Here is a 26801-nt window from a genome sequence, read left to right on the forward strand (position 1 = left end):
GCAACCACTTCAATTATGGGCAACCTATTGAATTATCCCCTGGAGTCTAGCTCCGCAGCGATACAAGAGATTAAGGAGTTGAGAGGAACACACACATAAGCAAAAGCATCGCCCCTACCCACAGCCTGTGTCACACTCTGTGAATCTTCCACATTTTCCCAAAAACCCTAGCCATAGCCACTCCCGCTAGCACGCTCATGCAGTTAACCACTCAGGTGAGCTGCTTAGAACCTGGCGACCCCTACCAGAACAGGTTCACCCGACCACCGATAATTGCTGATGGAATACTCCATGGCCGGGTACCACACGGAAGCAGTCCTTAAGGGGTATGCACATTACTCATGTCATATATTGATACACCTGCTAGGCTTCAAAACCTACAAGTTAATGTTATAGCCTTTTATATGTTCTCTGACTTACTGATTATAGCAATCACCATGTTTCTTTGCTTTTCGATTCCACAGCTTTGAGGCCTGCGAGTCTCACATTTGCCATTATTGCACAGTTATGCTATGGAGATTATGTATTCTTGCCTTAAAGGGACTCTCCAGTGCCCGGAAAACAAATCAGTTTTCCGGGCACTGCAGGACCCTGTAGTGGACAGCCGCAGAAAGTATGGGCTGGGGACTATTGAACTGCAAAAGCTGCAGACAAGATCTACTGCTTTACTAAGTGCATTTAGATTTACCCCCCCAGTAAAAAGTTATGTGACTTAAAATAACTCCCGGTCCCTACAGCATATTGGCTTTCTGAAAGTGCAGATTTTAATAGAAAGTTTTGGGGGTTTTTCTAATGTAAATTAAGCTGTCAGACAATTGGTCCTACTCCTTCCTGGTCTGGTTAGCTCAGTGCAGTTAAACTCAAGAGGCAGCGAATGCCCAGAGCAATTGCAAAAACTCATTCAGCTGCATTGGAAAGTCTGATTGGACAGCCTTAAAAAGTCTGGGCATGGGGAAGAAAGAGTGCTTGTGAAGGCAGCAGGCAAAATCTGCATCTTTTGCAAGCAGTTTTAGCTATATCAATATAAAAAGAATATATAGCATATTCATGCACATTTCCATTTGGGGCAAATCTACTAAATTGATTTAAAAAAACAAAACAATTATTAGGCCACTTAGTTTAAAAGGTAATGACCAAAAGGTTAAAATAGCTGAACGGGAACAATTCTCCAAGTTTACTATACTTTAAGTCAGCTACCTTGGCCTTACATTTTAAGACCACTCATTTTATTGAATAGGGTTGAATGATTTGGAATTTCTATTAATGAAACCAAGAGGGCTGCACTCACCTAAACATTATACTTTCAAGGGTGCCGTTGGGGCCAATTCATAAAAACATACAAAATCCAGCGCCCTTGCTCATTCACTAAACAGCAGTTTCCAGTCTCACAGATTGTAATAGTTTTATTTTAAAAAACCTCACCTAGGCAAAATTCGTGATTTAGTTACAATATATGATAATACATTGTATACGCCTGCCACAACGTACATTGTTCGAACATGACAGCATTTCAGGTAATTTCAGGAATATTGTGACATTTTGATGCCTTTTTCCAAACTAAACGCATTTTCTAACACAGGCTGCTTGCTATACAAAGGTGGCCAGTAAAACATTTGTCTAATGGTTGGATTGGTAATATTTCTTCTGGGGAACCTCATAAAATAAAGAACTAAATAAAAAAAAAAACCTAAACCCTCAAAGCTCACTACTAGAGTTGAGCGAACCCAAACTGTAATGTTCGGTTTTTGGACCCCAGACCCGAACACAGACATTTCACTGTATGTTCGTGTTGGAGTTTGGCGATTTAATGGCGCGTTTTGAAAGGCTGCAGGGCAGCCAATCAACAAGAGTTTGACTTGTGTGCCCTTAGAAGCCATCACAGCCATGCCTACCAATGGCATGGCTGTGATTGGCAAGTGCAGTATGTGAGCTATCTACCAAAAGGCTGAAAGACCTAAATTGGTCTTTCAGCCACATTTACTAAGTAAAGATTACTTAGTATTAGTAAATTCAGCCCCTACTCGCTATACTGCATTCCCAAAGGTAAGGAGGCTGGGGGGTTAAAGTAAAAAAAAAAGTGTTAATGTGAGTGTCTGTTAGTGAGTGTGAGTGAGCGAGTGAGTGTGTGTGTCTGTTAGCGAGTGTGTGTGTCTGTTAGTGTGTTTGTCTGTTACTGAGTGTGAGTTTGTCTATTAGTGTGTGTGTTTCTGTTAGCGAGTGTGTGTTTAGAATGCGGGGCAGGGGGAAAGGTTGGGTGGGGGTGGCGGCACCTGAGTTTTGTTCTGCCTAGGGCAGCACAAAACCAGGATACACCACTGCCCGCATACTACAGCAAGACCTCCATACAAGCAGCACCTAAAAAGCTCTCACCAAACCATCTTCTCAGTATCTGGCACGGCATGGCCCGACTCCCTGACACCAGCGACGCAGACACAAGGATCGGGCAGTCGCATACCCCTCAAGACACCATTGGAGCTGGCTCCCAGCACAGCGGCACCCTGCTCAGGGGCTCCAAGGGAGGGCGCAGACCGCCACACCGGGAGGACTCTAAGATCCTGCAGGGCATTGGCTGACCGACACCACAGGCGCCCTGCTATACCCCCAGCTGTCCGCATTTACACAGCAGACACACTCACCATGTGAAAACGGACGGTCAGGAGGAGTAACAAGATATAAAGTTTGTTTCATCAGTTCTAACTTAGCCTGTTTCTCCTACTGCTCTAATCTGCTAGAACTGTATACTAGATGTCATTTCCCAACGTAAAGCTTGTAGCCTAATACTTACAAATAAGCATGATATAGTTTGTAACTTAGCAATGTCTTAACAAGCACAGTGGCTGTAAAGTACAGCTTAGCGCAAACGTGATTTCTATTAGTCTTACTGTGTTACCGTGATATAATCTGCTGCTAGCTGATTATAGCGACAAAACTAAAAGATTATCCATACCAATTATTTTGCTTAATAAATATGACGGTTATGCTAGTTATTATAGTATGTTGCTTAATAACTTTGCCTCGCTAAGCCTCTAGTGATTAACTGTAATTTTTTTTTAGACATACCCTACTCTTAAAGCTTCAACGACAACTAAGTCGTACCATTAGTCTAACTAAGCAGCAAACATACTTTTCTTTAAGCTACCGCAAACCGTACTTCTAGATATAGCAGTGTCAAAGCTTAAAATGTATAGCTTCCCTAGCTAGTACCTACTTAACCACACTGTAGGATTCTGTAGAATAGTTGGATGGTGTGCTTAAAACAAGCGGGACGGCACCGGAATCAAAATAAGCCTTTTATTGGTACAAAACAATATAAAATATATCACCCCTTTCCCTGGGAAGCTTTGATGGATCTCCACACACTTCGGACCCGCGGCATGCACTTGCAGTCTTTCCGGTGATAGAATTCTTCCGGGAATGGGAGGTGCTAGTAGCACGTACTGACGTTGTGCGTCCAAATAACGTGATCACGTTAGCACACCATCCAACTATTCTACAGAATCCTACAGAAAGGATTTCAAAGCATCATAAGTTAGAGCAGACTTTTCTTTCTGCTCTACCATTGTGAGTTGCCAATCTGTTATTCTTATTATACTCACTGTTTCTATATTGTGAGGAGTAAGTGTTTTTTTGGTTATATTTCACCAAAGCACAAATTCACTTAATATATAATTTTGGAATTAATATATTTGCACTTCAAGCATATAATACATTGTATTTGCACTTTATTCATTATCCTTTTATTAATATTTATGTATATAGACTGGTTTAAAATTGTTTAACTAGCACTTAAAGGCACAGCGCACTTTTTTTCTGCACATACTATTCGAGTGTTTTTAGTTATTTTCACTTTTAGTGCTTGCTAGCCTTTGTTGTGATATTTTAAATTACTTTCACTAATTGTATAGCGCCATTTTTTACTTTATTTTGTTGTACTGTTGCACACTCTAGCGATAGTTAACCCTTGTTATATTTACTCCTCAAAAATGGGCAGGTCAGACAGGAAAGCTCACATGTGAAATGCTATGTTCACCCACTGTCTATGTTTCTCTCAACAAAATGTAAAAAATTGTGCGGTATATTCATATGCCATGTTTGAATTGTTAGGCCTGTTACCGCTTACGACTGCTATCGTGGCTGAGTAAGCCTATTGTTATATCATGCACAACAGAAAATAAAGAATAAAAAAAAAAATTATTCAACACGAAACATTAGTTGTGCAGAATGAGATTGTATATTATTGCAATAGTTAATTAAAATTATGTCTGCAGAGATAACATGCACTTTTTTTGCAGCAAAAATGTAAGAATATAAAACATACAAAGTTCAGAAAAAGACAATCCCATTATTCTGCAAATTATGTACACAATGAACACCTTTGATATGATTTTTTTTATTTATATACATGTATGTAAAGGTTTTTGACTAGTATAAAAAGCAAAAAATGATACAACTGCTAAAAGTTATAAAAATATTTATCTGGCTGCAAATAATAAAAATTATAACGGCCAGCAAGAATGAGTCTTTGCTTTTAAAAATCATGACGGAGTCTTACTGACTAGTAATTTAAATCAAATCCACCCAGTGGTGCTTAGAGGGATTCATTAATATTAAAAACAAAAAACAAAAAAACATACAAACAAAAACTCATTAACATAAGATCTCAAACATTATATTACTTTATTTTACAGTGAGATTTACAGATGTAACAGCAGATTTAAATTGTGACTGTCAGGAGAGAAAGACATGGTTCTCGAACGACAGTAAAAAAATATATATATATTAATTGATGGAATATGCTTTTGCATTGCTGAAGTACTTATTTTGGTATGATCTCAATGCGAACATCAAAACACTATATAGATTTAAACATATCAGTCAACGCATGCGCATACCCTTGCATCCATCTTGTAAGAGAGCAGCAAGCTTTATGTATACGTTTGCTGGTAATTTCTGCTAGAACATGTTGATTAAATAACTTAAAATGTACTTGAAGGAATAAAGTGCATAGATTTAGGACATGTCCTCTAAAAACAGGAAATATATTTACATGAGTTTGAGTAATTATATATTATTTTTTTTTTTAAATTTAGTAGAAACAAAATACTAAACACTTTGTGGTTAGTTTACTAAAATGAAGGATTTTGGTAAACCTGATAAAGAAGTCGCAAATTTTAAGCCAAAGCGCTAGCTATTTTGGCCAAAACTTTGTAATTCCACTTTCACTTTTCCAAAGATTTCCTATTTAGCGAATAAACCCCATTGTACAGTTTAGCAAATAGCTTATATACAAATGTTGAAGATTAAAAGTTCATTTCAAACTTGAAAAGTACAATGTGCAAAGGTGATGGTGCTCGGACTACAGACTGAATCCGGACACTTTGAGATGCTGAGCGTTGTTTCTGGCTTCAAAGTACGCCGTGTCGGTCTCGTCATCTGGCTGCGGTATGAAAGGCATAGGAAGGTTCTGTATATCATCCCATTCGATGTCATGAAAGAAGGGGTGGACTTTAAGCTCTAAATACAAACAATAGTAAATAAATAACACTGGTTTTACTTTGCAGCAAAGTCTTAAACATTCTATAGTAAAATATAGCATACCTTTAAATCCAGCCCTTTTTGTGTTATCTATAGTCAGGAGAATATCTATCGCACTTTGAGCATTGGGAGAAAGGGTTTCTTCTTCTTCTGGCCAAGGAATATCTGTAAGTGACACATTTATACAGAATTTAGAACAATCCTAAATACACAGATACTAGATCGTCATTTGTGATCAATGCAGAAATACCTCTGTTTAAAATATTTTGGAAGACTTGGGCGGGTGTTTCATCATTAAATGGGGGGATGCCTGCTAAGAACTCAAACAGGCAAACTCCAAGGGCCCACCAGTCTACAGCAGGATCTAAAGAAAGGAAGAAGAGAAAAATTAAAATATAATCAAATCCTGTAAAAATTATATCACCAGCGTGCACGTTAGAGACCAGGCAGAGTATCATATATAACACCAGAGGGGGGAAAAAACAAAAACAAAAAACACACCACACACTTGAAATTTGGATGTAAATTCCAGCCCAAGCATTTCATGCAGCATAAACAAGCAGCTGTTCTAGTATTATCCTGCAACACCCATACCACTGCCAGGTTGCAGAACAGTTCTGTTTAACCCCTTAAGGACCAAACTTCTGGAAAAAAAGGGAATCATGACATGTCACGCGTCATGTGTCCTTAAGGGGTTAATAAGAAGCATTTATTTATACAAGAGCGATCTTCAAGGTATTTTATTCCACGGTTCTGTATTTTATAATTCTGACAAATTGCTTAGTATTCTTCTCAAATTCCTCATTTATATATGCAATGTCCATGGAACAGGATATTGGAGCAAGACTGTTTCATGAATGGTCCAGTCAAGAGATATCTTAGAAAATACATATCATGATAACTCGATATTTGTCAGTTTGGACGAAACGTCTGATTAAAAACCTTTTCAAGAAATTCATAAAATTATGAATAGGGTTTTGCACGTTCACCCTACATTTCCGATTATGGCTAGGTTAAGGCTGTGAATGCAGCAGATATCTGCTAAAGTTTAACAAAGTCCCAGCAGTAAGACTCAATATGGAAAAGAACAGATTAAATACATTTGTCAAATTTAGTTCCAGTGTAACACTGCTTCTCCAAGATTGAGCCATCACACATCCCAAGATATTATATACACACATAAGATCTAGTGTTCAGTTTCATATTTTACTAAAGATATAAATAAGTGCATGTCAGGATTATACACAGTCCAGGTGAGAGGCTCTGGCCAATTTTATACATTATGCAGTTTCTGCACTGTTTGATGGTGCTTTTTACAATTTGAGTGTGTTATATAATGATTTAATGAGGATTACAGTGTGAGCCCTATTGGGTCTTTCCTTTGTTCTCAAGGGTCATTGAAGCAAATAGTTTGCCATTATTGGGCCTGCATCATCCTATTAGTACACCACTTGGAACAATGCTGCGATAGATCAGTGTTTCCATCATTAGCATTGTGATACATATTTTGCCTCCACTTGTGCTTTATTTACTTTGTGGTGAAGAAGCGGGTCATCACTATTTTTAGAGCCCTTCCGCAATGTACTGTTTTAGAGTTGACACCATGGTAACATGGCACACATCTAAAAATCCAAAATAGTGGGACAGTGGAATTTTTAATAGCACACTGATAAATGTAGAGATTGGTTAATAGGGTATGTAGTTTAGCAGACTGCAATACATCAATCCATCAGAAAAATGTACATTAGAAATGTTGTGATGACCTCACAATCAAATGAATGGTGAGAAACACGATCATGGTTCCATGTGAGGTGGGAACATTTATAGCATCTGTCCCCCTAGAATACACGTTTCATGAAAGCACATGTTTGACCAGAGGGAAGCAAAACTTCCCCGGTGAGTTATTTGCAAATGTTTGCAGCTACAAGAACACATCATGCTTCAGCTGCTGCAGTTATAAGTAACAAGAAAATAAGGTTATGGTGCGTCCCTTGGGGGGGAGGGGGAATCCAACCCCTCAGAATTTACCCATTAATACGTGGATATTTATAATTTAAAAAAAATACATTGATATATTACTAAATATGCTTTATGGCACTAAAATGGGAGAAAATGATAGAGAAAGACTATTCACAAAGCAGCAGCCCCAATACCCAGGCGGTTAACTCACCACATGACAGGAAACCTGTACATAAAACAAAATGGGATACACAATTTTTTTGTATTATATATATTTATGATTAACTTTAAACATCACCCTTTCAGGGCTAGATACACCACTGGAATAATATACTAAACATGGAAGAGAAAAAAAAATAAAAAAATTCTAAGACATACAAGTCGTATTACCAACGAAGTGGGAAGTTCGTTACACAGCAGAATAAAAAAATAAAAATAAATAGATTTTATACACACCTTCTGCCGACAGGTGTATAAGAGCTATATGCAGTCATGCAATATCTGAAAACAGTGGCAGAAGAATGCCTGTTTTTACAGAACTTGGTGAACAGCAATCTGCTCTATGCTGGTGTCATGCAATTTGCCACCAAAACATTTAAAGGAACACTATAGTCACCAGAACAACTACAGCTTATTGAATTTGTTCTGGTGAGTAGAATCATTACCTTCAGGCTTTTTGTTGTAAACACTGTCTTTTCAGAGAAAATGCAGTGTTTACATTACAGCCTAGTGATAATGTCACTGGCCACTCCTCAGATAGCTGTTAGAGATCCTTCCTGGGTCATGGCTGCTTAAAATGCATCCAAACATTCAGTGTCTCCTCCCTCTGCATGCAGACACTGAACTTTCCTCATAGAGATTCACTGATTCAATTCATCCCTATCAGGAGATGCTTATTGGCCAGGGCAGTGTTTGAATTGTGCTGGCTCTGCCTCTGATCTGCCTCCTTGTCAGTCTCAGTCAATCCTATGGAGAAGCACTGTGATTGGATCAGGCCACCACTTCTGATGATGTCAGCAGACAGCTTGTTTTTCTGAGTCAAACAGCATGCAGAGTTACTTCAGACTTGAATACAAGTAAGATTTTGCTATATTTATGGAGGCATGAGGGGACCAGGGGGGGCTAGATGGTGGTTTTAACACTATAGAGTCAGGAATACATGTTTGTGTTCCTGACCCTATAGTGATCCTTTTATTCGTATTCCTTGACTTGCACGGTAACATTCATGCGTGAACAAATGTATAGTTTTTTTCAGATTAGTTCATGGTCTACTCCAACTAATTAATTTAATTAAACTATCTACAAAGGAATACACTGTATATTCATTAATTTGGTCACTGTGACAGAATCCACAAGTAAATTTGATTTGCTCCTGGAAATGTGTATTCTGTCGGGACTACTTAATGCTGAGAGGGTGGGATAGCGTTGTGTGTGCGCACCGCTTCTCTGTCTAGATCCACAGTGGCTGCATGGCAGGAGGAGGTTTGCCATGATTTTCTGCCTAAAATTTTAACATGTGCCCTGCAAGTACTTAAAAAGGAACACAAGTCCAGGATCTAAGATTAAACTTGTCACAGAAAAGAACTGGTTTATTCACACATTGGGATACATGGAGCACTGATAATGGGACTAGACATGCAATTCCTTTGAGAATTCTCCACAATTCAGTTTAATGAATACATCTCTAGTGGCGGCCATAATACTCAATCCGGGCTCAAAATTTCCACTTGTCCGCTAGCCATTACGGAGTAAAAATATAGCCTTAGGAAACAGAAATATACAATGTGTCGTGGACCAACCTTGCAGTGAATTTACAGCATTTATACATTCAATATGAGCACACTCCCACTGGTTACAGTATTTGCAGAATACTCACTATGATATTTCCCCAGAAGCAGCTCAGGTGCCAGGTAATCTGGAGTTCCAAGGATTTTCTCAGTTTCTATCTGTGCTGCTCCCCTTCGCACACTTTTTGGTGTTCTGTATGGAGTGTATACATTCCCCTAAAATGGAAAAGAATTAGATTGAATTTGGAAATGCTACTCATTTTTGACAAGACAGACAAAATTATGAGATTCATCATGTTCCGGTATGTTATTATAGTTACTTATCCCTTATACAGAACAAAGTATATTTCTGAGATCTGAAAATGTAGAAAGACACACCACTATATTTACCACTACCCTGGGATAGAGCACTTCCATCTTGTTGCCCCCTCTATCAATCAATATTATAAATACACTTTTAGCATCTGCCAGTCAGTAGAGAGGGGAAAGTGTTAAACAGAAACAATGTCCTGCAGCGGTAGCTTAATCTACTGGTCAACACAAAATATCAAAGATTGGAGGCCTTTGCCTAGAACCTTGGACATTGACAGGGCTATTTGCTAAACTCCTTTTAACAAACTGAATGAAAAAGAAAAAAAAAAAAAAAATTGAGGCAAAAATAGCTGATCTGAAAATATTCTCTAACTTTGCTGTAGTTAGAATATAGGTATTTTTGCTTCAATTTTACAATTTGCATTTTATAGTGTGCGCGCGCTGGCTGTAAGCAATATGTGTGCGCGCGCTGGCTGTAAGCAATATGTGTGCGCGCGCTGGCTGTAAGCAATATGTGTGCGCGCGCTGGCTGTAAGCAATATGTGTGCGCGCGCTGGCTGTAAGCAATATGTGCGCGCGCGCTGGCTGTAAGCAATATGTGCGCGCGCGCTGGCTGTAAGCAATATGTGCGCGCGCGCTGGCTGTAAGCAATATGTGCGCGCGCGCTGGCTGTAAGCAATATGTGCGCGCGCGCTGGCTGTAAGCAATATGTGCGCGCGCGCTGGCTGTAAGCAATATGTGCGCGCGCGCTGGCTGTAAGCAATATGTGCGCGCGCGCTGGCTGTAAGCAATATGTGCGCGCGCGCTGGCTGTAAGCAATATGTGCGCGCGCGCTGGCTGTAAGCAATATGTGCGCGCGCGCTGGCTGTAAGCAATATGTGCGCGCGCGCTGGCTGTAAGCAATATGTGCGCGCGCGCTGGCTGTAAGCAATATGTGTGCGCGCGCTGGCTGTAAGCAATATGTGTGCGCGCGCTGGCTGTAAGCAATATGTGTGCGCGCGCTGGCAGTAAGCAATATGTGTGCGCGCGCTGGCAGTAAGCAATATGTGTGCGCGCGCTGGCTGTAAGCAATATGTGTGCGCGCGCTGGCTGTAAGCAATATGTGTGCGCGCGCTGGCTGTAAGCAATATGTGTGCGCGCGCTGGCTGTAAGCAACGCGTGTGCTGGCTGTAAGCAATATGTGTGCGCGCGCTGGCTGTAAGCAATATGTGTGCGCGCGCTGGCTGTAAGCAACGCGTGTGCTGGCTGTAAGCAATATGTGTGCGCGCGCTGGCTGTAAGCAATATGTGTGCGCGCGCTGGCTGTAAGCAATATGTGTGCGCGCGCTGGCTGTAAGCAATATGTGTGCGCGCGCTGGCTGTAAGCAATATGTGTGCGCGCGCTGGCTGTAAGCAATATGTGTGCGCGCGCTGGCTGTAAGCAATATGTGTGCGCGCGCTGGCTGTAAGCAATATGTGTGCGCGCGCTGGCTGTAAGCAATATGTGTGCGCGCGCTGGCTGTAAGCAATATGTGTGCGCGCGCTGGCTGTAAGCAATATGTGTGCGCGCGCTGGCTGTAAGCAACGCGTGTGCTGGCTGTAAGCAATATGTGTGCGCGCGCTGGCTGTAAGCAATATGTGTGCGCGCGCTGGCTGTAAGCAATATGTGTGCGCGCGCTGGCTGTAAGCAATATGTGTGCGCGCGCTGGCTGTAAGCAATATGTGTGCGCGCGCTGGCTGTAAGCAATATGTGTGCGCGCGCTGGCTGTAAGCAATATGTGTGCGCGCGCTGGCTGTAAGCAATATGTGTGCGCGCGCTGGCTGTAAGCAACGCGTGTGCTGGCTGTAAGCAATATGTGTGCGCGCGCTGGCTGTAAGCAATATGTGTGCGCTCGCTGGCTGTAAGCAATATGTGTGCGCGCGCTGGCTGTAAGCAACGCGTGTGCTGGCTGTATTTTTTAACAATTTGAGTGTTTTACGCATATAGAGGCGATGTATATTAACCCCTGAAAACCGCAGGGCGTTCTATGCCGTCCCTATTTGGACGGCTCTAAACGACGCAAGGCGGCACAGAACGCCCTGGGCGGTCTTACCTCCCACGTGGCCGGCGGCCTTACCCTGCTGCAGATGGCGGTCGGGGGGCATGCCTGGCCCCCCAGGCAGCCCTCCTGTGCCCGGGGACCGCGGTCTGCAGCCTCCGATCGCAGTGACAGGCTGTCACTGCGATCGGTATTTACCATGTGTAGAATAATAATAATAATAATAATAATAATAATAATAATAATAATAATAATAAAGCTGACACATGGAGCCGCGCCATTTTTTCGGATGCAGATCCCCCAGCGGTCAGTGACCGTGATCTGCTCAGCTTGATCGCAGTGACAGCCTGTCACTGCAATCTGATCACAGTGACAGCCTGTCACGGCGATCAGAGTTACTATGTGTCAGCCTATTGGCTGACACATAGTAACTGCAGGCAGGATCCCCCTTCAGATTGCAGTGGGGGGGCCATGCCTGGCCACCCAGGCACTCCCCCAGTGGCCAGATGAGTATTGCACATGGTATTGTATCCAAACATGGGATAGTAGGGTGGGTCAGAGAGCTGTACAGGGCAGCAAGATCATCTGGGATTTTAATAACAGGAGGAGACTATTAACCACACTGCAAACCGGGCTTTTAAAAAAAAAAAAAAAAAAAAAAAAAAGGGAATTTTATTAATTGAACAGTGTAACATTACACTACACAATATGGTAGGGCTTTCCGTTAGCCGTTTGGGTCTAATATCCAGCCTTGGCAAGTAGAAATTAATTCCTGATGAGTGGTCCATGGACCCTTCAGGATTGCAGTGGCAAGCAACTTTTAGGCCTGGCTAATATCACTGCGATATGGGATCTGAAAACATGAGCCGTTCATTGAAATAACAGATTGTGTAATTATAGGTAGAAACTCAAAACATACTGTATAGACACAAATATCCAGAGTAATGTTTCACAAAAATGCAGTTACATGTAACGGTAAAGGTATGTTTTGTTCACCATAACTACTTCAACTTAATTAAAATTAAGTTATGGTGCTTTTAGGCTCTCAGTAGAGTCTTCACTTTAAATGTTGGATACAACCTGAGGATACATCTTTATTGCTAAACCGGGGGCCTCCAAGCACCTCAACAACGAAATTGATATGAAGTTGTTACAGTTCCTGGAGTCCCTTTAAAGCAGATTTGCAGTTTTCACATAGAAATTGATACCTGTAAATTCCTGTAAGGTCTGTCTTGCTGGGCAGGAGTTCCAATCAAGGGATACGAGCCAGAACAACCCAAGGAAAAATGTATTTTGTCCATTGAGCCAATGCTGATTTTCGAAGGTTCTGAGACATTGGAAATATTGACTGTGCTATTGTAGCTTCGGAAAACTACCACTGGTTTCTTTTTAGGATTACTTTTGACAGGAGCTGGAGATGCCCAGATATCATTTGCCTTTTTCGTTGGTTCTTTGTACTGGTTGTTTATATGGTCTCTATTTTCATCCAATAACACGAGACCTCTGTCTTCTGGTGTGGTTTCCTCACGTTGCGTCTCTTCAAAGGAAAGTGCTCTCATGCTTTTATCTACAACAGAGAGATAGTTTTCTATCCGGTTTTCAGTTACCAATTCATTTGTATAGGAAATATCAGAATCTTCTCGAACATGTTCTTTTGGATGGCTTGTATCGTCTGATTCGGAGTTTGGACTATCTTTTCCATCAAGCTCACACAACAAATTCTTAGCTACTGCTTTTTCAGTACATGACTTCTCTGGAGAAAGAGGTGCAGGAACATATTCCTGATTAAATTTTGTATCACCAATTAAATTTTGATTAGACTGCTTTGTATCAGAAAGGAACATTGTCTCAATTTCCATAGTTAAACCAGTACTCCGATTGGTCTGAATATCTGGTATTTTAAAAGCACGTTGATACACCGCGGTATGTTTCTTGTCTTTAAGAATGTCTTGACCAGGACTCCTTTCAACCAATCCATAGCTCCTTTTGGTTCCATTTTTTTCACTTTTATTTTCTTCAAGAGATGCCTGCGTATCTACCGTGGAGCTGTTGAACCATGGAGGGGATTCTGAAGAGTTCGAGTTTGACAAATTATCAAACGGTCTCACATCAGTTTTAGATAGGTTTTCCTTATTGTCCTGGGTGTTCTCGTAAAGGCATTTCCTGCTCAAAACTTTTGTATTGACAGCAAGAGGAGTCTCGCCCAGGATGGACTCATTAATATTCACTTTACTTGCCCCTCTGTGATTAACAATAGGAGAGAGGGCACATGCCAACTCATTGAGTTTATTGCTCTGACCAACTCTCCCTGCTTGAAACTTGGCCCTTGACTTATCAGACAGACTGTTATTCAAATGACTAGAACTCAAATAAGGAGGTGCATCAGGTTCCTGAAAATAAAAAGAGCAAGTTTAAACCTTCCAACATTTATACACAGGTATAATACACACACAGCAAAGAGGAATATTAAATAAAGTAACAAAATTTCACTAATCACTACATTACACAATGTACGTTTCTATGGGAAGATCAAAGAATATGAAAAAAAAAAAAAAAGGCACCTGTATCAAACTGCAAAAAGTATCTGTCACAGTTAATGAGAAAGTGGCAACTTAAGGGACACTAAGCACCAGAACCCCTACAACTTAACGTTGGGTTTATGGTGCAAACAGACTGTCCCTGCAGCCTTTCTGGAAAAAGGCAGTGATAGAAGTAGGTAGAAATATAGATCAGGGTGTTGCAGTGGATGTGATCTACTTGGATTTTGCCAAGACATTTGATACGGTTCTTCACAATAGGTTAGTCTTTAAACAAAGAAATTGGTCTAGATGAATATTCTTGTTCTTGGGTAGAACATTGGCTTAAGGATAGAGTACAACAAGTGGTCATTAATGGTGAATTTTCAAGCTGGACAAAAGTGGTAAGTGGTGTCCCCCTCAGGGTTCTGTTTTGGGGCCGCTTCTATTTAACATTTATAAGTGATCTTGAAATAGGCATTGAAAGACATGTTTTCGTCTTTGCAGATGACAAAAAAAACTTTGTAAAGTAATAAAATGTAAGCAGGTTGGGAGACTGGGCACTAAAGTGGCAGATTAAATTTAATGCAGAGAAATGAAAAGTAATGCACACACAACTTACACCCTAAATTGTACTTAATTAGGAGTAACCACACATACGAGAAGGATTTGGGAATTGTTATAGACAACAAATTAGGCAGCAATAAGCAATGTCAATCTGCAGTTGCTAAGGCCAGTAAGGTTTTGTCATGTATAAATAGGGGCATAAATTCTCAGGACGACAATATAATTTTGCCTCTATAAATCGCGGGTAAGACCACACCTTGAATATGCTGTGCAATTTTGGGCACCTGTTCTAAAGAAGTATATCATGGCACTAAAAAAAAAAAAAAAGTGCAAAGACAAGTTACAAAATTAATAAAAGGAATGGAGCATTTTAGTTACGAAGAAAGGTTTAAAAAAAATAAAAATGTAAATCTCTTTTGGAAAAACAGCGCCTCAGAGGGGATATGATAACATTGTACAAATATATTCGGGGCCAGTAAAAAAAAAAAACATTGTCTGGAAATCTAGTCAAACAGGGCTATACATAGGACACAAGGTCACGCATTTAGGCTGGAAGAAAGGAAAAGGTTTTTTTTACAGTAAGAGTAATAAGGCTATGGAAATCTCTGCCTAAAAAGGTAATTGGATAAATACTACCAAAAACATAATATACAGGGATATAATTTCTAATTAGTGGGGTAATGGCTGCCTGATCCAAGGAGATATCGGACTGCCATTTTGGGGTCAAGAAGGAATTTTTTCCTAGCTGGTTGCAAAATTGGAAGCACTTCAGGATGGGTTTTTTGCCTTCTTTTGGATCAACCGCAAAAACATATGTGAGGAAGGCTGAACTTGGACGCAAATCTCTATTCAGCTATGTAACCATGTAAATTTGATTCCTAATGTCACCTCTAGTGGCGGTCACTCAGAAAGACACTAGATAGGTCCTGGTGCAGTCCTGCAATCTTTGCAGGAATGACGTTTGACATCTTAACACTTCGTATGAGGGCAAACACTCCCCAAAGAGATGCATTGAATCAATGCATCTCTGTGATGAGATACTTGTTGGCACAGCACGGCTATTGCCACACACTTGTGCTAGTCTTACAATCCTTCAAAATGGGAAAAGCATTGAGTTGGAGAGATCATCAACAATAAGAATTTCAGCCAGGGGAGACTGGCGGGCCTAAGGACTAAGAGCAAAAACTATTTTATTTAAATTAGTTGGGGCCGGGAACCTAAATAGTTAGTACACCCAAGTTGAGGATGCCAGGTTCCTACGAAAAGGAGGCAATTATGTAGCCAAACTGATCTGCTCTTCTGTCTGTCCATTGATTCCTTCTCAGTGAACAAAATATAACCCAATGAGTTTATGATATACATATATGCACATCTGCCTTGATCTAGAATACCCAATACATTCATTTGTGGTTGATTAGGTCATTGTGCTCTGGCTGTGCAAAATGGCAGAGAACTGATCTTCGTAATTTATATTTAGAACAATAAAAGAATGATGTTGGCAATACCCATATATTGAGCATTCGACTTACCTGGGGAGCATTTTCCCACCTTGGACTGCTGCAGCAATCAGACTCCATGCTGGATAAGTAGTTGCGAGACTGACTGCTCGTGCTAGATGTACCAAAACGATTCCTACAGTTGAGCAAGTTGGGAGTTAGACATTTGACTGGCATGCTGGGACTGGACATATGGACATCTGGACCTAGAAACAGAAAGGTTGCGCTCAATAATTAGGTGGATTGATATGAACACTTTTAGGACTTCATGAGGAACTTTTAGCTTTTATTGGCACCAACTTTTTACTAGTCCGGTCACTGAAGTGGTTTTATTTAAAAGGTCACTTGTGTCTCCTTGAAGATTTGGGTCCACTGGACAAAATTCTAGCCCTTTTAGGGATAAATAAATGGATTTAGGAAATCATTCAGGAATTAACTGCAGAGTCAATTTTGTACTATATAAGGTGGTTTTAGGATCTCCTCAGAGGTAGTTTGGAGAATAAGCTTAGCAAGTTACTTCTGCAATTTATTCCCTAAATTGTCCCGATAGAGAACAAGCTTGTTTAAGTTCGTGAATAATCCCACTGGTGTTTGCCATCAATGCAGACCTTCCATCTGATTAAATACTTACATTTTACCAGAAGTTTGTTCCCTTTCAATGTACTCTCTCTTCTTTTCATTAAAATGGGTGTTGAATACTTCTCTTGCGTTCTTTCTGCAGACACTGGAGTCATGGTGATAGACGTTTGGACTTTATTTCGAACTGGTGTATACTTGTAAAGAAACAAAAATGAACAATACTAAATTACAAAATACATTAATAGTGCACAGAATCTGGGGGGGAGGAAGATATGTTAATGCACCTTGAAGTGCTCCCTTAATTTAAAAGGGTAGATAACATGGTAGCACCTCTAGACTGTATTTTAGTACGAAACAGTGAAGCACTGTGGATCTCCCAAAGACCATATGGGGTACTACTCACATGTATACGCATATTTTGTTTAATACTATTTTGAGCCACAACCAGAGTCTTTGGGTTCAAGTGACACTGCAGACCCCTAAAGCACTATAGCTTTCTGAAAAGCTTCATGTGTGAATAGTGTGTCCGCGTTAATTAACATTTAAGAAATAGTACATTTCAATAGAAGTTGACACGGTTATAAGTTATACTGGTTACACCCCCATACTGCAATGGACTCAAGAGGCAGCGTCTGCCTTGTAAATACTTCTCATTGAGTTGCATTGGACAGCCACAGAAAGTCTGAGTGGGGTTAGAACAGGAGGTCTTGCAAAGGCAGCAGACAGGAAATCATGCATGATTAAATGAATGCAAGTTTTCATTTTGGAGTATATCTACTGAACAGTGATTGTTATTTATTTTGTATGTGGGCAGTGGAGTGTCCCTTTAAGCACTTCACAAACATAAGTCCCAATTAGAAAGCGCCTGAGTAACAAACTGCAGGAGATGCTCTTGGAGTTGAGAAAAGAGGGTGAACACACACACACACTACTCACAAACTAGCAAATGTATAGAGATACTTACAAATGCCAGAGAACTTATTAAGGACAGCACTTGCCCTGGAGTCCGTGAGTAATCACGTTTGGGTTTGGCCATTGACGGTGTTGTTAGAATATCCATCATGTTTAGCTCTAAAAACACAATGTATAGATTAGAACAATGCGAATATAAAATGGATTACAGTTAAGGAAAGAAAGTGGAAATATTTTTTCTTACCTCGCTTTAGAGTAACTTTAGAGAGGCCAAAGTCTGTCAATTTTATGTGCCCCTCATTCGAGATTAGCATATTATCAGGTTTCAGATCCCTAAATAGAAAATTACAAACACTTTTTAATAATTTTATTTATTCCGTTCCCACCATGAAAACTTCTAATCTGTAATTGCTGGTTAACCAATCATAGCATGCACAGGTTATATTGCATCCTGTAGGATTAAAGTCTGGAAACAAAATTTCAGCTGTGAACAATATTTACTTATGATTCATATACAACAAGATCTGGCATCTTTTGGTTTTCAGGATGCGCACGATCCAGCATTACATTTTCCTAAAGCGGTTCCTGCCCACAGTGCAACAGTACCTAGCTGAAAAGGTTTTAAAGGGACACTCCAGGCACCCAGACCACTTCTGCCCATTGGAGTGGTCTGGGTGCCAACTCCCACTACTCATAACCCTGCAAGTGTAATTATTGCAGTTTTCTATAAACTGCAATAATTACCTTGCAGGGTTAACTCCACCTCTATTGGCTGTCTACTAGACAGCCACTAGAGGTCATTTCCTCCTTCATAGCACAGGAAACCTGTGCTAGAGCGTCGCTGGACGTCCTCACGCTGTGTGAGGACCTCCAGCGTCGCTCATTTTCCCATAGGAAAGCATTGAAATTAATTTTCAATGCTTTCCTATGGGGAGCGCATGCTTTCCTATGGTATTGCCGCGCATGCGCATTAGGTCTCCTCGGCCGGTGGGCGGGATCAGTCTCGCCCACCAGCCGACTCAATGCAGAGGAGGAGCCGTGCGGAGGAGGAGACAGCGACGAGGGACATTGTCACTGCCTCAGGTAAGTGACTGAAGGAGTTTTCACCCCTTCAGTAACCAGGGATTGGGGGGTGGCAGGGAGAGGGTACCTCCAGTGCCAGGAAAAATTATTGTTTTCCTGGCACTGGAGATTCCCTTTAAGTAAAGGCAGGAAGAGGACTGTCAGACTGCACTGCAAGGGTCAAGGTGCAGGCAGTGCTACTGGCAATTTCACTCCCTGCAGAAAATATCAATGTAATCTGGTCATTCCTGTCCTCCCTCAACTGAGCAGGTAGAACCTAGAAGATTAAGCTAGCTCTGGATTAAAAAGATTTATAGTGGGAGAGACTGAGACCATCATATTTCTCAATCTTTATCAATTAACAAAGAATCCATCCCCTGCGTAACTGTATGCCTTCATTTCTCTCTAAATAGCAAGTATATGTTAATCACAGTGATTAAACCCCTCTCCACCAAGCCAGCTTATGTAACCTTTCTAAAAGTTTCTCAATTTAGTTAAAGGGAAACTATAGTCACCAAAATAACTTTAGCTTAATAAAGCAGTTTTGGTGTGTAGATCATGCCCCTGTAGTCTCACAGCACAAATTCTCTGCCATTTAGGATTTAAATCACTTTTGTTTATGAAGGCCTAGCCACACCTCCCTGCATGACACTTATGCAGCCCTCTTAAAGGACAACAAACTAATTTTTCCTGGCACTATATTGTTAATAGGTCCCCCCCACGCCAGGCTGAAGTGGGAGGAAGGGGTTAAATTCTTACCTTTCTCCAGCGCCGGGCTCTCTCCTCCTCCTTCAGAAGGCATCAGCTGAATGCGAGGCAAGAGCCGCACGCGCAGTCAGTCCGTCCATAGGAAAGCATTTCTCAATGCTTTTCTATGGACGCTGGCGTCTTCTCACTGTGAAAATCACAGTGAGAAGCGCGGAAGCGCCTCTAGCGGCTGTCAATGAGAGCCACTAGAGGCTGGATTAACCCTATTATAAACATAGCAGTTTCCCTGAAACTGCTAGGTTTACAGCAGGCAGAGTTAACCCTAGAGTGACCTGGCACCCAGACCACTTCATTAAGCTGAAGTGGTCTGGGTGCCTATAGTGGTCCTTTAAACCACTTCCTGTTTACCCTTCTTTTATTGCAAATTCTGTTAATTTGAAATCTCTGATCTTCTAGTCCCGGCAGGTGCCTCCTAAGTGTGAGGAAAGTTCAATTTACAAAGCAGGAGTAAACAAAAAAAACAAAAAAAAAACACATTTCTGATTGAAAAGAAAACTTGTTTCCATGCAGGCTGTGAGAACCACAGCCAGAGGAGGTGTGGCTAGGGCTGCATGGACAGAAACAGAAGTGATTTAACTCATAAATTGCAGATAATCGAGCAGCGAGACTACAGAGGCATGATCTATACACCACACCTTTTTGTGTTTTAAATTGGAAAAAAGGGGCACTATAGGCACCCAGACCAAATCAGCTCATTAAAGTAGTCTGGGTGCAATGCCCCTGACCAGAGCGACACTATAGCATTAGGAATACACTTTTGCATTCCTAACATAGTGTTCCTTTAATGTGATAATCTAGGCACCAGAACATACTAAATGAAATAGTTATGGTACCAGAGAACTGTCTGCAGACCTTTTTGTTTTAAGTTTTTTTTGTTTTGTTTTTTAAATAGGGGTTTAAAAATAAACAAACAAAAATGATGGAGCTCAAAACTCGTCTCTAAAGCTCAGCATATCAAAAGATTTACACCTCCTGGCTACCAGCATGCATAAAGTGTTGACATGGAGGGAACTGCACATGCTGTAGTAAAAACATTCAAGACAAATATTGCCCCAATCTCTGTGATGGTTGGAATTATGTATGGACATAATCTCCCAGCAACAGAAACATGTATTTTTTTTGGATAAACAAGTACTCCCCTCCTGGGCAGCAACGGAATCCCTTCATGCCAACAGAGACAGCCCAACTCATCGGCATGTAAGCCAGGAAGTGTAATTGCCTCCGTAAAAGGTCTCCCTGTTGATCAGGCTTGAGAGTGGAGCTTTATTTTCACATCAAGAGAATCCTGGCACCAGAACGACTTCAATAAACCGTAATGGTGCCTAGAATTCCCCTTTTAAAGAACCCTCCAAGCAACAAAACCATAAACAGCACTCTGAGTGATTATGGTGCCAGAAGTGCACCGATGCCCTCAATTGTATGCAGTTAAACCTTTTCGAAATAGTTTGACTTTTTACCTGGGGTTTGGCAGGTGCCATGCCTCCATTACAGCATCTCTGGAGTGCCAAAAGCTCTCCTGAAGGCTGTAGTGGAGTCGCAGAGGGGCACAAACCACTACAGCTACAAGTTGTGCTTTTGAAGTACCATGTAAGCAAGCTCTTTAATTAGAGCCATAACAAAATAACAAAATGTTCTCACAATTATACGTTTAATCGTATAAGCTTTTTTTTTCCTCCTAATAACTGGTTTGCAGACAAACTTTTAATTGAAACGAAGAACAGAAAAAAAAAAAAATCCCTTTAGGAACATGGTTAGAAAACTCCCTTATTGTAACAGTCCTGGACATATCTGATGGGGAAAACAAGTGACATACCTGTGAATAATGCCATGCCTGTGTAGATAATCAAGAGCCAGGGCAACCTCAGAGATATATTTAACAGCCATGTCTTCATCAAAGTACCCATAAATATGGAGAAGAGATTTCACATCTCCACCAATGAGGTATTCCATTACCTGAAAGAAAATGCATCTTATATAAATGAGGAGATCAAAAAAAAAAAAAAAAAAATATATATATAAATTAAAACAATTACAAATATATACATGAAATAATCCATCAAAGGCTTACTAGGTCACATAATAGTTTGCTGCTCCATCAGTAAAATAGTACAGGAAACACCCTTAAAAGGCTAATTACAAAAATTAAGAACCACTGCTGAATAGGTACAATACTATATCAGATATCTAGAGATACCTACAAAGCTAGCTAGCAAAGTTGATTATTAGTTTATTCCATCACCAACACGTACCTGTTAAAATGTATGTAGTTTACAATTCTGCTCTCCCAGACTAGACTTCCCTTCTCTTACTTTGTATTATAGAAATGTATGTTCTTATTTGATTCACTATACTGTTAGATTCATTTAGAAAAAAATGAACTAGAAATAAAAACAAACAAAATAGAGCTGTGTGTGTATTTCTAAGTGTCATGCACAATGAGCCATGCAATAATACCACATCTTTACAAAGTACAACACCTCCCTCCCAATAAAGTTCTGATTACAAACAGAAGACGTCTCATTTTCGTTCTGTCACTCACCAAGTAGATGTTGTTGGCTGACTGAAGTGAATAGTATAGATGAACAATAAATGGACTTTTGCTCAAAGCCAAGGCATCTCTCTCAGCCTGTATCTGGTGCACCATGTTTTTGTTAATCATGTCTGCTTTCTTGACCACCTAAATAAAAATAAAAGGATTTGTCACAGCAAATTGAAGAACACGCAGAAAATATCCATTTGCAAATACCTTCATTGCCTTAAATGTTGGAATATTTCCTATCACTCAGCCATACATTGTTGACATTCTGGATAGATACTGTGCAATTAGGGTTTGGATTTCTACATTAGTAAGATCTACATATTATTTTGGAAAAGGTTTACCAAATGTATTTATTAATATTTTTAAAGGGACACTATAGTCACCCAGACCACTTCAGCTCAATTAAGTTGTCTGGGTGTCAGGTCCCTCAGGTTTTAACCCTTCACATGTAAACATAGCAGTTTCAGAGAAAATTGCAGGTTTAATCCAACTTCTAGTGGCGGTCTCCATGAAAGCCGCTAGAGGCGCATCTGCAATGATGGATGCGAAATTCACATCCATCGTGCAGAACGTCCATTTGAATGCGCTAACAGCACTTGCCACGCATGCGCATTCCGCTCCACTTGAGAGCTGACGTCGGCGGGGGAGGAGAGGTCACCAGCGCCGAGGGAGCCCGGCCTGGATTAAGGTAAGCTGCTGAAGGGTTTTTAACCCCTTCAGCGCCATGGTAGGGGGACCCTGAGGGTGGGGGCACCCTTAGGGCACTATAGTGTCAGGTAAACCGCTTTGTTTTCATGACACTAGTGATCCTTTAAGCTACTGTGTGGTTACGGTTTGCAAACACAATGAGCGGGTAGTGTCTTTCTTTAAAGGGACACCAACTGCCAAAAGCACTACAACTTAATAAAGTTGTCTTGGTGGAAATATTGAGTCCTAGTGGTCTGCACTGTTTACAATTGTCCATTAATAAATTTCTAGTGGCTGTCCAATAGACGGCCATTTGACCAGTTCCCCTTCTCGTAGTTTCATTTTATAATTTCTTCATGTTGGGCATCATTAGGCACAAGGGAGCTGGTGGACTAAATGGTGTTTTACACAAATACTGTCAGGAATACACATTTGTATTCCTGACACTATATAGTGTTATACTAAGCAAAGAGGTTTAGAGCAGTTTGACTTCTTACATGGGACCTACCAAGTCCTGGTTCCTGCATCTCTGTGGCCCGCAGGAGACCCAGAAGCTCCTGTTTACTTTTCTCCTACAATTTGCATACCCTTCGTGAATTCCAAACGAATTGTAAAAAAAATCCTGTCAGGCTTGTAAATATTATACATATATTCCAAGAGGTTGATTACAGCTTTATGTATACACACACACACACACACTCAAAGCCTTGCATTTAATCTGATAAAAAAAAAGTGTTTAAAAGTGATAAATATTAGCCAGGACAGCAAACAATAGAAATCTTAAGACTACTTAAACATGCCCTCTGCTGTGATCAGATAGGTCTCATCTCCCACTGTACAATTAACGATGTATTTGTATATGATCTGAAGGACAAACTTAAAAACCAAGATGCATACTTTACGGTCAAATATTAGATATTAATAGTTTGCCAGCATCCATCACTAAGGAAAAAAAAAAAGTTATGTTCTGGCATGTTGTATAAGACATTCTATGGAGTATTCCACACTCTTGGGAATCTGAATGTGAGCAAGAGAATACCAGTGAGCAAGGCTCCTAACAGATGATGTACCACAAGCTGAAGGCAGACACTGTAAGAAAGGGCTTTAAGCAAAGATATCTTTAGCTTTTTCTTCTTTAACCCCTTAAGGACCAAACTTCTGGAATAAAAGGGAATCATGACATGTCACACATGTCATGTGTCCTTAAGGGGTTAAACACCTCTCTAGCTTCTCTAACCTGGTCTTGCAAAGCAAAAACCTAGCCTACATGGAGCTTTCCCCCCCCCCCCCCCTTTTTTACACAATTTGCCCATTTTTGACTAATATTTTAAATTTACTCGAATGCCCAAAAATGTACATTAGTCAGGTGTGGCGGAGTTGACCAGAGTATCGCCACCAAAATATTTCCCCTTTTCCCGCACTGTAATCAGTGATACAGTCGCCCACACATTTATACACAGACCCTTGGCAGGGGATCAATAACTAATACAATATAGATCCCACCCAGGCACTTTTGTGTCTGGGAGATAACTAGCTCAAGAACTGCTAATCCAATCCAGACATCAGGGCATCTTGATTTCCCTGTGCCCCCTCCCCAAGTCAGCCTGGCTCCCCCTGTCAGCCAGGCTCCCCCTGTCAGCCAGGCTCCCCCTGTCAGCCAGGCTCCCCCTGTCAGCCAGGCTCCCCCTGTCAGCCAGGCTCCCCCTGTCAGCCAGGCTCCCCCTGTCAGCCAGGCTCCCCCTGTCAGCCAGGCTCCCCCTGTCAGCCAGGCTCCCCCTGTCAGCCAGGCTCCCCCTGTCAGCCAGGCTCCCCCTGTCAGCCAGGCTCCCCCTGTCAGCCAGGCTCCCTGTAGGGGGGGGCCTGTGGCTCCCTGTGTGTCCGTCCGAGCTCACCTTGACAGCATACAGCTTGTTGGTGTTCTTCCTGCGGGCTATATAGACCTTCCCGAAGGCCCCGCGGCTAATGGGTTTCAGTATGGTGAAGTCCTCGATGGAGGGCGGCTGCGGGACCGACACTTTCTTCTCCCCACAGACAGCCATCACCTCCGTGTCCGCCATGTCTGTCTGTGTGCCGCGCCAGACAGGTTTAAACACAGGCCACGCCTTCCGGCTAAGTCACGGGGGCTACTGGCCAATCGAAGCTGCGGGACGTCGCTCCCATGCCGTGACGTCAGGCTGCACTGAACCACGAATAGAACGCGGAGTAAATGATAAACAAGACAAGCCCAGGGCTGAGCGCTCCAGCCAATCAGCTACAGGCTGTCTGTTTGGGAGGCGGAGCATTGGGGTCAACCAATCAGCTACGGCTCTCTGTTTGGGAGGCGGAGCATTGGGTTCAACCAATCAGCTACGGGCTGTCTGGTTGGGAGGAGGAGCATTGGGTTCAACCAATCAGCTACGGGCTGAGTAGGGTGGGTATCGCGCAATGATCACGCCTTGGGGGCGGGGACGTCAAAATCGCCATCTTTAATAAGGGTAAACGTCATGACAGCTAATAGCTGCAACATTGAAAAACATACATAATAACCCTTACAGCCCTTTCTCACTGTCGCAGTGTGTTTAACTGTATATTATATTAACTTACATATTAGGAACAGACTATTGTATATTATATATATATATATATATATATATATATATATATATATTGCATATAAAATATATTGGGTATATTAAAATATAATATTTGTTTATTTGCGTTCTAATCAGGTTATTGAGTGGTCCTTCTATTACAGTGATGGCGAACCTTTTTGAGCCCGAGTGCCCAAACCGCAATACATGCCAACTTTTTTTTCCTTAAAGTGCCAACGCGGCAATTGCGTGTGTGTGTGGGGGGGGGGGGGGGGGGGGGGTGCGTGTGTGTGTGTGGGGGTTGTATGTGTGTGAGACGGGTGCTGTGCGTGGGGTAGGGGTGCTGTATGTGTGTGTGAGAGGGGTGCTGTGGGGGGGTAGGGGTACTGCTGGGGGGGTAGGGGTACTGTGTGGGGGGTAGGGATACTGCTGGCGGGGTATGGGTACTGCTGTGGGGGGTAGGGATACTGTGTGTGGGGGGTAGGGGTGCTGTGGGGGGGGTAGGGGTACTGTGTGTGGGGGGGGGGTAGGGGTGCTGTGTGGGGGGGGGGGTAGGGGTACTGCTGGGGGTGGTAGGGGTACTGCTGGGGGTGGTAGGGGTACTTCTGGGGGGGTAGGGGTACTTCTGGGGGGTAGGGTGGTGCTGTGGGGGTAGGGGTGGATCTGGGGGGGTAGGGGTGGTGCTGGGGAGATAGGGGTGGAGCTGGGGGGGTAGGGGTGGTGCTGGGGAGATAGGGGTGGTGCTGGGGGGGTAAGGGTACTTCTGGGGGGGGTAGGGGTGCTGTGTGTCAGTATCCCTCCCCCCCTCCCTCCTTCTTACCTTTAATGAAGTGGGGGGGGGGGACACAGCCATCCCTGGTGGTCCGGTGGTGGTACCGTCATCCCTGGTGGTCCGGTGTGTCGGGAGGCAGGGGGAGGGATCTGTGAAGCAGCTCCCCTGTCCTCCCGCGCGATGCTGTGTGGAGCGTTGCCATGGTAACGCTCGGCAACGCTCCACACAGCATCGCGCGGGAGGACAGGGGAGCTGCTTCACAGATCCCTCCCCCTGCCTCCCGACACGGAAGCAGAGTAGGCGCCTGCCGTTTCGGGCAGGCAGGTGCCTACTCTGCAGTGATGGCGGACCTGTGGCCGCGTGCCCACAGAGAGGGCACGGCGTGCCACCTGTGGCACGCGTGCCATAGGTTCGCCATCACTGTTCTATTAGATAGATCCAATAAGTTTTCAGTGGCTCTCCCAGGCTGTCGCGTTTCGTCGTTGCCTCCTACCCCTGTAGAGGTCATTGAAGGATTTACTGTGGTCAGTAATGCTGTGGAGTCAATTATAAATGAACTATGTCTGTGACGTATGTGTTAAAAGCAATGTCGCCTTCACATGATGGTCATGGCGCACTCAGACAAGATTAGGCATCGGCATTTACTGATCAGCAACAACATTAAAACCGTCTGCCTAATATTGTGTAGATCCCACCGGTGCCGCCAAAACAGCTCTGATACGT

At 42.2% G+C, this 26801-nt stretch overlaps 1 protein-coding gene across 1 annotated transcript; it reads right to left on the bottom strand.

Moving 5' to 3' along the window:
• Positions 1–4924: 4924 nt before the first annotated feature.
• MASTL (microtubule associated serine/threonine kinase like) lies at positions 4925–24981 on the bottom strand. Its single transcript, XM_063450796.1, has 12 exons — positions 24629–24981; positions 22050–22187; positions 21324–21463; positions 17925–18013; positions 17733–17839; positions 16821–16962; positions 16223–16395; positions 12819–14000; positions 9371–9497; positions 5786–5899; positions 5599–5700; positions 4925–5514 (listed from the first exon to the last, which is right to left on the bottom strand). Exons 1-12 carry the CDS (start codon positions 24791–24793, stop codon positions 5357–5359), a joined length of 2637 nt encoding a protein of 878 aa, XP_063306866.1. The 5' UTR covers positions 24794–24981; the 3' UTR covers positions 4925–5356.
• Between the last annotated feature and the right edge of the window lie 1820 nt (positions 24982–26801).

Source organism: Pelobates fuscus, chromosome 4 (genome assembly GCF_036172605.1).
Source record: "Pelobates fuscus isolate aPelFus1 chromosome 4, aPelFus1.pri, whole genome shotgun sequence".
In the NCBI taxonomy this organism is placed as follows: Eukaryota; Metazoa; Chordata; class Amphibia; order Anura; family Pelobatidae; genus Pelobates; species Pelobates fuscus.